This window comes from Ctenocephalides felis, unplaced genomic scaffold (assembly GCF_003426905.1).
Source record: "Ctenocephalides felis isolate EL2017-DRISC unplaced genomic scaffold, ASM342690v1 CF-g0.4_SCAFFOLD_01170, whole genome shotgun sequence".
Lineage (NCBI taxonomy): Eukaryota > Metazoa > Arthropoda > Insecta > Siphonaptera > Pulicidae > Ctenocephalides > Ctenocephalides felis.
In genome coordinates, this window is record NW_020537324.1 from 58,522,060 (window position 1) to 58,536,276 (window position 14,217).

At 28.9% G+C, this 14,217-nt stretch overlaps 1 protein-coding gene across 1 annotated transcript in view; it reads right to left on the minus strand.

Annotated features, from left to right (window-relative positions):
* LOC113367450 (rho guanine nucleotide exchange factor 7-like) overlaps positions 1-14,217 on the minus strand; it is a 20,620-nt gene continuing 6,403 nt past the window's right edge. The window contains exons 2-9 of the mRNA XM_026609058.1: positions 13,914-14,112; positions 13,604-13,752; positions 13,459-13,531; positions 13,232-13,369; positions 13,027-13,113; positions 8,829-9,015; positions 8,384-8,542; positions 1-218 (exon numbers count right to left, since the gene is read on the minus strand). Coding sequence (XP_026464843.1) covers positions 1-218; positions 8,384-8,542; positions 8,829-9,015; positions 13,027-13,113; positions 13,232-13,369; positions 13,459-13,531; positions 13,604-13,752; positions 13,914-14,112 — 1,210 coding nt within the window. The remainder of the gene's footprint in view (positions 219-8,383; positions 8,543-8,828; positions 9,016-13,026; positions 13,114-13,231; positions 13,370-13,458; positions 13,532-13,603; positions 13,753-13,913; positions 14,113-14,217) is intronic.

A 14,217-nucleotide genomic window follows, 5' to 3' on the forward strand; every position in this document is an offset into this window, starting at 1 on the left:
CTAGCATTTCGTTTCTCTAGCTGCATCTAGAACTTCTTGCGCGTCCAAAAGTGGTCCAGTCGCTAAAAATTGGTTCCTAATTTGGTTTTGCAATAAAATCCGAGCTTGTCTTTCTTCTTGGATCTGTTTCTTCAATATGACCATTTCTGACTGCATTTGACTGACGGCGATCATCAAACTCTTCAATGTGACTTCGTTCACATAGTCTGTGGAATCACCTGTTTTGGGCATAACGTGGGAGTTATGGGTTAGTGGAGATTTTGTTAGTACAATGAATGTTATTTCAGCAGTTACATATGAGTTTATGGTGGATAGAATTTTTTTTTAATTACACCAATTATGTAATTTATATTTCATAAGTTACTTATTTGCTTGAAACTATCAAAGAGATCAACATCCTATGTTGGTTTTAGCTCTATCTTGTTGCATCTTGAGCTTTTGTATAGTTTCCAAAAATTTTATTTATGATTAGTAATAAACGATAATAAAGCGTTCAAAAAAGATATAAAGAAGCGATTTGAAAATTTTCAGAAAGTTCTGTTTACAAAAATAAATTAATACTTATATGATACATGAAACAAAATTTGAAATGAGCAAGTAGTTAGTTAGGTAATTAATATAAATATTTTAAGTTGTTCGCTTTTACTGTTGTAAACACCTGATTTTGCAAGTAAAATAAAAGTTACTGTTAAAAGATTAATTTACATAAATAACAATAAAAACGGTTATAAAATATTTTACTACTAGGGAAAGGCTATGAATAATGCTCATGTGCAATTGGACATATAATTGTAATTGTACCGTATGAAAATAACTAGCATATAATATTTATTATTTTTAATCGACAAGCAACGTTATAAAATTATGAAATGTGTTTCTTACGATATATTAAGTTTATTAAAATTTAAATTCATTTTAAATTTTCACGAATTATTTATAGATTTAGATAAAATCATCATTTTAATCAAAAAAAGTCCAAGTAATTTATCAATGTAACTGCTGCTTTATGGAGAATCTTTAAATCTAACTTAAATATATTTAACTAATAATTGAACTTATTGTAATACTTAATGAGAAAAGTAAAATACATGAAATAATGCATATGTGATTAAGCAAATACATGTTTACATACAATTATGAATTGCATTTGATAATGATTAATGTCATCACCCAAATAAGAACTATGAGGCCAATTCTCCTATAAAATAAACACTAACATAGCGTTGTTATGGCAACGCTATATTACTCTACTTTCTTCATATAAACTCGTAGCAAAAATTGACAAAATTAATAATTTAATAATCTAGGAAAAGCACAAACGCCAAAAAAATGTTATCAAAACTGCATCTTTCTAATGTGTCATAATACCACATACGTGATCTTGGATTTTATGTGTAAAACGCCTCATCGCACAGCAAATACACAGCATTTTAATAGTTTTTACTACAAATTTATATGAAGAAGTCTATTTTACGGGAGAGTTGGCTCCTATATAGAATTATAGTCACATAAAGTAACTATGATGATATAAACAAGCTAAAGTAAATGAATGACATTTTGTAGAACTACATATCAAAATTATACAGAAACTAAAGTATACAATATTATACCCACTAATACCAAAATAAATAGAATATACAATAAAAAAATATAAGTTTCTTCGAGTTTTGTGTAGATACAGTATGTAGGAATGATAAGGTCTTTATATTGAAATGCCCTTTGAGAAAAATGATGAATCCAACTCTATTGTAATATATTTTCTTTATATTGGTGTATTTGTTTATTTACGAGGTCTGTTCAAAAAGTACCCGGAATTTTCGTTTTTTCAAAAAAATATTTATTTATTCGTCTACATTAATGTGGTCCCCTTCAAAGTAGTCCCCCCCAGATATAATACACTTATGCCAGCGTTTTTTCCAATTTTCGAAGCACCCTTGATATTCACTTTTTGATATGTCCTTGAGCACTCTCAGCGATTTTCTTCAATCGAGGAAAACCGCCGTCCTTTCATGGGTCTCTTCAACTTTGGGAATAGGAAAAAGTCACACGGAGCCATATCTGGTGAATTTTTGCACTTTGCAACACTTTATTTCATTTTTTACGCAAAATTTAATACAAATTCTTTGACTTTTCAATTCTTCCATTGTAAAAATCGCCGAGCTCAGAAAAACACGTCGAACCTTAGCGACTACCACAGACAAAGTAAACAGTGAATATAGCTGAAAATTTCATCATACTTTAGGGGCATGTATACCAACACAATAAAAAAAAAATTTTGACAATCAGACACTCCAGACCCGCGAAATTTAATTATTAGTAATTCCGGGTACTTTTTGAACACACCTCGTATATGTCAATATTCATTCATTGATAAAAACAGTCATTTAGGAAAATTATGAACAACTAATAATTATTAACACTATTTTCAGGCATAATTAAATGTGAATTGACGAAAATAAAATCATTTTTCTTGTGCAATTACTTAGAGATTTTTTGGATAAAAAAACAAACTTTGGCATAATAAATTAAATAATGATTATCTAGCATATTAGGTGCTAATTTTATCTAAGAATTTCTGCCGGTACCAAAAAATGTATTAGTTACAAATCATAATTTAAATTGATTTTTTTTTTGTACTCTGTTTTATTCAGCAATGAGAAACATTATTGAAAATTAATAATAAAATATTCTGGAATAATATTTATGTTAAAAGTTTTAAACAATATCATTTCAAAACTGTATATTATAATTTATTGTCATTTTTTATATAATATGCATAACTTATACATATCAAAGATCTTAATATATGTTATATATAAGCACAACCGATTTATATCTAAAATCCATAATATTTAGAAATAATATAAAATTTAACAATTTCAAATTAATAAAACTTTTACGCTGTAAAAATTAATAACTAATGCGTTTATTATGATATTAATTCGTTAACGTTAGTGGGTTAATTATAACACCATAATGTATAAAATTAAATAAAATCTGATAATTATGTGAATATGTGCAAATAATTTAGTGCAAAAAATTATGGCAATTTATGTATTAAAATGGTAACCAGCTGTATAGGATAACACATTATAATATGTAGTTATAAAAATTAACAGATTTTTCAAAACTAGTTAAGATTGTATTATTTTAAATAATTATGTATAATTCGATTTTCTGAAAATATAATATTTTAAAAATCCCAAACTACATTTTATAGTGCGTGTTGATCTATAAATATTATTAATAAATGATAAATGGATATTTATATTCAAATCTAGATAAAAAATAAAGCAAATAATACTATATAGAATACGAAATGCTAGTAATACAAACCAAAACACTTATGTACAAAAACCGCATGCAAATAAGTTTTGTTATATACATATATACAGGCTATTATAATATGAATTAATAATAATTAATGAGCAAATATTAGGAAAAATGATGATAACTTTTGGATAAGTGTTCTTCAAGAACATATTGTTTTTCATTAGTTTATTTTGCATACATCTGCTCGGGTTCCAATTGAAACAAAATAGACAAATTGCAATAATAAAATTGTTCTAGAAAGCTAATACCCTAAGTTTTGTCTTTTGAAAGTGCTTGTTGTCATTATTCCAAATAATCGTCCATTATTCCAAATGATCGACTATCGTTACATATTTGCTTTATTATAATTAATAATAATTGCACGGTTTTTAATTTCCTCATATAAATTATCTAATGCAATAAAGTAAATTATTAAGTTTTTATATTAATAATCAAATTATAAGATAATATAGCATTTTTATTCTGATGTTGTTCATCAAAGACTAAGGGTCCTAATTGCATGGCAACGCTATGTTACGCTCCTTTCTTCATATAAATTGGTAGTAAAAACTGTCAAAATACTATGTTTTTGCTGTGCAGTCAGGCATTTTAAATATAAAACCTAACCTAACTAGTGGTTAGTAAAAAAATTCAAATTTTTGAAAAAACCTTTAAAATTTGTTGAAAACTTTGATTTTGAAAGATTTTTGAAATTTTTGAAAAAGAATTTTTTTTTTATTTAGACATTTTTTTATGCAGTGCTTCTCTCGCCTTTGCAAGAGAGAGACGGCTTACGCGGCTGTTCTATGAGCGCAAGCGTGTACTTGCTCAGGTTTTTTCTACTTTTGAATGTGTTCTACCATATGGATTAAAACTAAATTTTGCATAGTGTAAGAAAAACGAATAGCCATTCTAACGATGTTAATTAAAAATTAGTCCAAATAACCGCACTATCCAAAAATTCGGAACAAAAAAATGTTTTCACTTTTTCATAGACTAACAAATAATTATTTAACAATATTTGTTATTGATAATATAGTCCAAACCGATGTAAATAGAATCGCATTATTTGTTTGTCGATGTCTTACAGTTGCAGGAGCCAATTCTGTATGGAAACACGATCAGACCCTTTTTCTGAAAATTCAAAGCAATTGGGCTGTGTGGCTATTTTAGAGAAGAATACAGATGAACATTGATGCACCATAGAAATGTAAACATAGTTCATACTTATTCTTAAAGTCCCTAAAAAATAACTGATAATTTCATGTGCATATTCCTAATGATCATTCTTGACCAAACGGCTTTTTTTTACTTTTTTCACTCGATCTCTGAAACTGCTAGAGCTCCCTTCGCAAAAATTTAAAAGAATGTTATCATTACGGCATCTTTCTTATGTATCATGATAACACCTATTTGAAGTTAGATTTTATATGTAAAACGCCTGATCGCACAGCAAATACATAGCATTTTGACAATTTTTACTACAAATTTATATGAAGACAGAAGCGTAACATAGCGTTGCCAGAACAACGCTATGTTATGTCTTATTTTATCCAAGAATTGGTCCCTAAATCATTTTTCTGTCTCAAATCTCAAAAGTCTGATTATATGTTTCATTCACAGTAATTTATTCTGATCTATTATATTGCAATTTGTCTTATTGATAACGTTGGTGTATTTATCATATTTTAAAGAATTTATTATAAAATCAGTATAAATCATGGCTTCTTAAACATGGGTCACGACACCGTTTGAGATCACATAGAAAAATTATGGGGTCGCGAGAAATTTTAATGTCAAATATACATATCATTTAATAAAATCACCTCTAGATTTTTGTAAGTTATAAAACTACATATTTTCATATGCATATATGTATATTGTTACCTAAAAAAATAAATTATATAAAAATATTAATTTCTCTTTTATATTTATGTGGGTTCGTTAAAAAAAAAACTCGCAATCATAAATGAAGTCGCGAGTGACAAAAGTTTAAGAAGCCCTGGTATAAACTATGGTAACGCCAAATGATTCCACTGAATTTCCACTGATGTGTATGCAAAAAAAACTATATTTAAGAAAAACAAATTTTGCAATTTATGATAGTGAACTATGGCATGAAAAATATAATGTCAAGAATAATTTGGCATATATGTGTGAGATTTAAGTAGATAGATTTATCAACAAACAATACGTTGTTTATACGCTTATTATCCTCATAAACGATTAAATATAAATATCATTTATATTAGATTAGATATATTCCGGAGCTGATTGGCAAGTACCTACTCTAGTAAGCATATTTCAGGTCTTATTTTAAATATAATTAAAGGTAATTAAGAATAATTTGGCTCATATGCGTAAGAACAATGTCCCTTTTAGTTAAAATCGCATTACAATTTTAATATTTATTAGTTATCCTTATAAGCATTAAAATGCCTTATTAAACATGAAAAAATCGATAGTCTTTTTTGGCAAGTGCTATCATACGTACATTCCGGGCGATTTTAAATCAAATTTTATTGAAGCAAAAAAACTCAATTTGTGGTTACGTTTAAAATAATTTTAGCTAAAATTATCAATCATAGTGTTTAGTTTTCTTCAGCTGTTTTTTAACAAAAGAACCACAACACCAAGACGTCGCGCGTTTGGTGATATAAGCCTCATTTCTAAAACTCTGTCTCCGTTGAGCAAAACCATATTCAGGTTTAATTTCATTAAGAGAAGGATTGGATCTCTGTGTATTGTCTTTTTTAATTTTCGAATCACGTGTGTTCAACGAAGGATTAGATACATGTACAGGATTCGTCCTGCATTCGTTATAAGCCGACATCGAGTTAAGGTTGAAGTAACGAGGATTAGCAGGCAACCTGGCAGGTGTTACTTTACAATTTGTGTTAATATAAGGTTGGAACACAACGTTAGTGCTATTAGAACAAGATGCTGGGTTAATTTTAAAAACGCGATGATGGTTATTCAAAAATTGACCAAAACGTTGTTTGTTATATGCATGGTCTGCATTAACATACAAATTACCCTTGGAGATTATATCTAAATCCACAGCTGCTTGGCGCGATTCACGAAAGGCGTCATGAAAAGAATAAGTTATATATAAACAAAATATGATAAGGTTTATTTATTTAAATTGTTGCAAGATGGAGATAAATATTAATCAATAGCAGTCTTATTAATGGGGAAATTCTGCCTCATAACATAACGTTGTCATGGCAACGCTATCTTATGCTTGTTTCTTGGTAGTGAAAACTGTGAAAATGTCTATTTGCTGAGCGATCAGCGTTTTTTACATATAAACAAGCAAAGAAGAATCTTATGATAACAGGATCTTCGATAATGCAGTTGTCATAACATTCTTCATTGCTTAAATGTAAAATACACCTGATCGCAAAACAAATAGATAGACGTTTTCACAGTTTCACTACCAAGAAACAAGCATAAGATAGCGTCACCATGAAAACACTATGTTATGAGGTAGAATTGCACCATAAATGTAAGTATAAAAGTCTCAAAGTTAGGAATAAGATTGCTTTTTATAGTATCGAAAATACCAGTTCATACACAACCTATCGCCCCCAAATCTAGCATATTTTTTATGAAACTCAAATTTTTCTTCAGGAGAGTTTTTCTGCCTATTCACAATCATGTCAATTGTTTGAAATGAAATGAAATTTATGAAAAATCTAATATATAATGGAATTGAATTGAAAACATTAATATAATAATATGATAAACTAAAAATAACGAGACACAGCAATCAATTTTATATATACTAATTAACTAATGCAGTGGAAAATACGAATATGATCTTGATGTCACTTATATAATATATATCTATATACAAAAAGTATCCCAGAACTCAGTGTCAAGCTGAAACGGGACGATAGTATTGATCGTAATTATCATGAAAAAATAAATCATCTCGCATAGATTGAAAACTGTGAGCTTTTAAGTAAGTCAAAGCTATGGCCACACTTTGACCATTTTTCGGTTGTTGTGGTTAATTTATATTAGTTTTGTTCATTTAAACGTTGAAAAGGTAACTGTAAATAACATTTCTAGAACCAAAGTGAAATATAATAACATATTGCCCAATGAATTTAAAATTTTCGAAATGCGTCGACTTTGAGGGCAAATAATCCTTTTAAAAAAATGTACTAAAGTGTGTTTGCCATCAAAAATTGGCGGATTCGGAATCAGGATTGTGAAATGATATACTTGATAGTTCTTAATATAAACAGTTTTATTTGTTTCTATTATTATAAATTTACCCCGTATTTTACCATTTTACAGTCTTGATTAAATGCGCCAACTTTTGATGTAACTTTACAACACACTTTAGCGCATTTGTTTTAAGGGAAGTTTTTTCAAATTCGATCAATTTGATTTTTTTCAAATTTTTAGTTTAACAATTAAACCTTTGAGCAATTGTGTCATTAGTTTTGACTGTAGTCCTAGAAATGTTATTCGCAGTTACCGTTCCAACGTTTAAATGATCAAAAATAATAAAAATTAACCACAATAACCAAAAAATGACCACTGAGTAACCAAAGATTTGGGTTGCACTTAAAAGCTCTTAATTTTCTAACTAAATGAGATGATTAATTTTTCGTGATGGTAACAATCAATACTATCATCTCGTTTTGTCTTAACATCGAGTTCTGGGACACCTGTACATACATAAACATACATCCATCTAAATAAGACGAATAAATGTAAATATAAAATACATAATACGAATTTGAATATAAGCTCAATAAATAATAAGCCGACAAGAATATAGCCCGATAAATAATAAGCCTATGTGCAAAAAAGCTTCATATCAAGAAAGAATTATACTTCACTAAGAACTGATATATAAAATGCAATATAATGATAACATGCAAAAAAAATAGCTTACAAACCATAAAATTAATTTTCTTGTTATTTTCTACAAAACTTTTCAAATACTAAGTATTTAAAATACTATGAAAAATCGTGCAGTAAAATTTTGAATTTAGTTTAGCATATGTAAGCTATCTTTTTCTAATAGAAAAATATATTTAAAAAATCCTACCTTTAGCTGTGTTATTGTTTGAAGCTGCATTAGGTGTATAATAGGTTTCAAAGGCTCGAAATACTTGATCACCATCTTCATAAGCTGATCTTGATTGTTGTCTTAATGAATTATTCGAAGGAGGCGGTGGATAAGAACCCATATTTGTCGATTTCCATGCTGAAAAAAAAAATTATATATAAGTCTCAAACGAGCACATGACTTTCCATCGATGTTCCCTGACTGACCTGATACTTAAACATTAATTGCATAAAATACTTTAAAAGAGATCATTTTCGTGAGAAAGAATAAAATGTATTTAATTTGAAGAATAACTTAAAATGAAAAAAAATTATAGTTAATATATAATTTATGTATAAATGACATCCATTCTAATAGAAATCTATCAATGAAAATGAAAATCTACCTATGATGTTATTCATTTAATTTATGTTCATAATTTTACCTGATAAATTTTTATTCTGATTGTTGATCGGCGGTTTAGTTTCGTTTGCATACTGTGTAAAACTTTGATGATGATTAAATGAATGAGATCTCTGTTGATACATAGGTAAATCTGGAGACTTTGCTGGAGGAGATTTGGCTGGAGCAAAACATCTACTTGAACTACTTTGTGGAGTGAGAGGTGGCATCTAGAAAAATAAGAAAAAAATTATAAAATCAATTAATTAGTTGTAGCAGTAATAAAATTACTAAAACATAATTTTCGATAATGTATCAATTAAAATTTAAATATTTTAATATCAATAAATTGGTAAAAATTCTTTAATCAATCCACTACTATAATTATTTCCACACATCCAATTTTGTCACATTTGTTACCTAGATTAGATTTTAGAATATTATAATATTTCACACTAAATATGTGCTATTATATATTATATAATAATAGATTCTGCTCAATTAATATTGATCATGAATAAATGTAAATATGCAAATATATGTACATAATCGAATATATCATGATATTGATGATCCAATATTATACATGAATACTAAATTATTGATTGAAATTTCAGAATAGTTCAAATGAATAGGAAAAAATATGTTGCTATTTTCAGACATGCACGTTTTAAAAGAACAGATATTTTTCATATTTTAATATTCTCAAGATTTGTTAGATAACTAGCATTCAAATATCCACATCAATCAAAAAACAAACGGTATTTTATAAAATTGTGGTAAACCAGTTCCAACAAATGGTCAAGTGTTTTTTAATTTAAAATATTTGTCAATTATCCTTTACACAGTTGACAATCTGTTGAAACTGTGTTAATTTTGGTATGTTATTATATGCATTTATTCCCATGCCCTATGCATGTACAACGAGAAAGATTTTAATTGTTAAAGAGAATTATTTTGCTATTAACATATAACAATTTGCTTGTTAGTAGAATTTTGTTACATGATTTCAGAAGAAGTATGTATATATTATCCAGTCTTGTATTAGTAGATGACAGTGATATACTACAGGCAAGGCAAAAGTCCTACGATTCACAAAAATGAAGCCAATCTATTATGTCGTAATATAAAAAATGCTTTTCAAAAATTAATAGTCTTTTATAGATATTATTATAACAAATAAACAGAAAAGTCCAAATGTAACTTTTAGTTATCCTCAAAAACATTCTTGAACATAGAAAAGCATATTATATATTTGCTAAAAAAAAAAAAACTTCAAAATTAGGACAATCAACTCCAAACTATTGCAGAAACCGTTGCCTTGCCTGAGATACCAGCAACATCTTTCAAAGCCGCTATTGACAGAGGAGCTTTAAGCCACCAGTGCGCGTACAATCCAGTTCTGAATACTTGTCTGGTATCAGAAACATCAGCAAATGCTGCTCTTTCTTCGCTTTGACTTCTACCATCTCTTCCTTCCAAATTCATTGGATCTTTCACCAGTTCTCGGTCATCATCATTAGGTGCTATGTATAAATTATTTCTTAATGTAATGTTGTGCAAAGATGAAGAATGCTTAAGTTCATTGTTTGAAAATTTTAGTCTTTGTTCTCCAATTTCTTTGGTGGCATTATTATCCTTAACTTCGCAATTGCTAAGATTACGGCATGATGAAGCAGAAGAAGAGCTTCCCAACTTTGGTCTTTCTGATAATTTTTTCTTCTGTGCATAAATATTGTCTTCTGGAATTATCGTGGGACCCATGGGAAAAGAAGTCGTGCACGGTATCATATCTTCAAATTTGTACGAATCTAAAGAAGCTTCAGTGATCTGTTGAAAATCAGGTGTAAACAAAAATCCATTAGGCTGATCAGACGTGGTTATAGTACAACTACCAGCCATTCCTGAATCCGAAGATCTTGGGCTATGACATTGCGAAGCATTACAGCAAGTGCATATGTTTTTGAAACTCGGATCCGTTTTGTTAAATTCCGAAAAGTCTACTGATTTGTTAAGTAACTCTAAATATTGATGGCTCACACATCTGCGAAGACTTTTTCGTTTCATTTCTTGAGGTTCTAAATCCACACTGGAAGTACCAGATGTTAACTTCCTACTGTCCTTATTGACCGATGTGCGCATTTGTTTATCCGAGTTTATAGAATGTTTGCGAAATGGGATGTCGTCAGTTTGAAACATTGTGGGAGGACGAATTACTGATTCATTACTTCCACCTGGATTATACAAAAGTTCAGCAAGAACCTTATTTGGTACGGGAATCACATTAATTGGAATATCTAAGCTTGACGAATGACTCACACTAGAATCTTCTTTGTCAAATTCATTTGCGTCCACTTCTGGCATTGAGCTAACTTTCTCATACCTATCATGTTCATCAGAATCAGAACATTGCCAGGAAGGTATACAAACTCTAGTATTTGGGCAAACATTGAACCTATTAGCGACGAGTTGACTTGGCATGCTATGACGCATTTTATCAACACTAAAATCTTGTTTCTTCAATACTCCAAGAGAATCACATATCACAGCATTTTCATCAATATTAACTAAGTCTTCGCACGCCATATATGGCTTCGTAAAATGATCAAAACTAGAATTTTCAGAACTTTCTGAAGTTTGTTTGAAAGTCCCTAATAGCTTCTGCGTGGGTTCGGTTTGGTTCGTAAGGAGAAACTCGTCGTCATCAAGATCTGTTATTTGAACACCATTGGTTACACAGCTATTATCACCAAACTCTAATGCCTGACCATGATCAACAAAGCTATTAATATCTTGTTCCTCTCCTTCGCGAACAAAATATTTAATATACTCAAAAGGATTACTATCACAACTTCCTGATGATGCTTTGTCCACAGCATCTTGTCGTTCTAAATTTCTTCTATTTAAAGTATTTATAAAATTCTCATCATCGCTAGTGAGAAAACTGCTATCACTTGTACTATCGTAGGACGAACTACTCTCACGATTGATATGGCATTCCGTCCTGAAATGCTTTCTTCTCTTGACAAAACTCGTATCATGAATTATATCGCATTCAGGGTAAAGCAATACTTTTAAAAGCGCCTTATTTATGATTTTCTTCTTTGCAAATCTTGCAAGGCAGGCGGTGAGTAGAGCATAAGGTGCAGTCGAAGGATATGTGAACGGCGGTAAAGTAAGTTTGTAAGAAGTCGATTCTTGGAAACGTAGTATTGATGATCGGTTGGAGTAACCACGAAAATTGAGCTTTAAAAATAATTTTATAAGAAAACTTATTGTAGAATAGACTTACTTAGCACTTAAGTCGATTCATTTGAACTTGGAAATGCATATATGGTTCAAATAAAATCAATTGATGTAAATTTTGGGAAAAAGTTTAAAACTACGATATTCATTTGAACATTCTAAACAGAAAAATCATTCATCAATCCTTTTCAAAATTTAAGACTTTACAAGTGAAGTATCAAACAAAATTGAGGAGTTGGCAACCAAAGTGAGCTCCACAAATCAGGACAAACTGAGATACAGTGAGAATATAATGAGTTTTTCACAAAATAATGTTTCTAGACTGGAATAAACATAATATTTATATCTGTTGTTAAATGACAGGAAAGCTTTGGCTCTGGCTCTAAAGTTCTTACATGTTTTATGAAAACCCAGGGGGTCTATGGGGTCAATTTCATTTATGTAATGAAAAGTTGAAGTAAAATAGCATGAAGATAAAAAGTACGCAGTATGTAAACTAATTGGAGACAATATCAAAACATTTTAAAAATATCAGGTGTATTTGGGATGGTCACCAACTCCTCAATTGTTTTAGGAATATATATATATAATTAGCGCAATATCATCTTCATATAAAAATTATTATTTCTACAAAGGTAAAATATAATTAGATAATAATATTAGTAATAATAATTTACACAAGAAAAAACAATGGAGCGATTTTTACATAAAAAAAATCTAAAGGTGTGCTACATACATACTCCTGATTTTTCTAGCCATAAATACAAATGTCAAATTACAGTTATATAATACAAAAATTATAAAATTAATCATAACATAGATACACCATATAAATAAGGTACTAATGGTCTCTATGCATAACACTGTCAAGTAACATTGGTACGTGTACAGAGCATGGTATTTTAATATTAATTTTATTACTCCATATAAATGAAATAGATAAATTACTAAAAATAAAATTGAATATGCTATAAACAATATATATAAAAACTTACATGTGGTGGTTTAGGTGTTATGCTCAAAGAACTTGCGGAAGGAGGTAAGCATTTCACAGAAGATCCGTGAGCATTCAGAAGTTCCACCTAAAAAAACACAGACTTAATATATATATATATATATATATATATATATATATATAATATATATATATATATATATATATATATATATATATATATATATATATATAAAAGTGCATACCCATTTATCAGCTTCTCCTGAACTTTTACATGTCACCATAATTTTTTCAATAAGCGGACCATCAATTTCAAAAACATTTTTATAAAATTCTGAATCATCAATTCTAGTAATTGTTTTTCCAGCTAGTGGTAGCTTGCCCTAAATATAATTATATTTATATACAATTTAATTTGTACAACGAAAACAAATATATATATATATATATAAAAAAATATATAATAATTTACCTCATAAATAAAAGCACTCATTCTCTGACTGACACTTAAAAACAATATCGTTGAGGGAAACAATACTAAAAACCTAAGCAAACACAAAATATTTAAAATAATAGCAATGTTAATCAAGTCATAGTTCAGAAAATAAAATATTTACCTATCTTTTTGATCTGGCCCTACTGAAACACAACTCATATGTATTATATCACCTAATGATGTAACAGGTTGACCTTGCCAACCTCTAACTGGCCCTGTTAATACTTGTAATTGAAGCTCTTTCTGCTTTCGAGTTGCACTGCACACGCTCTGCAAATTTCAAACAATTGATTTCATATTCAAAAATTCAAAAAATTAAATCACTAAAGGCATTAAAACATGTTCATATATCATGTTACATGCTGTGAACAAATTAAAAAATAAAATTCATACTGGTTCTTTATAAATTTGATTTGGGATCTAAAACTCACATCAATGTCTTTATATACAGCTACACCCCTCTGAGTATCGCCCCGATCTGGGTCTGATAATTCCATGTGTCTTTCTAGTTCTTGCAGCATAGCTGAATATTTATGCAATCTTCGAAATGGTTTGCTCAATCCTGTTATTAAAACTAACACACCAGGTGATGCTGCACCAGATTGCTCCATAAAAGCATTTAAATCATCTCTGTAATTTGAATTTGAATATAAAATAAAAAAATTTAAATTATTACGTCAATAAATATTTAAGTATTGAAAATAAATTAATATAAATTATTGTCATTAAAATTTG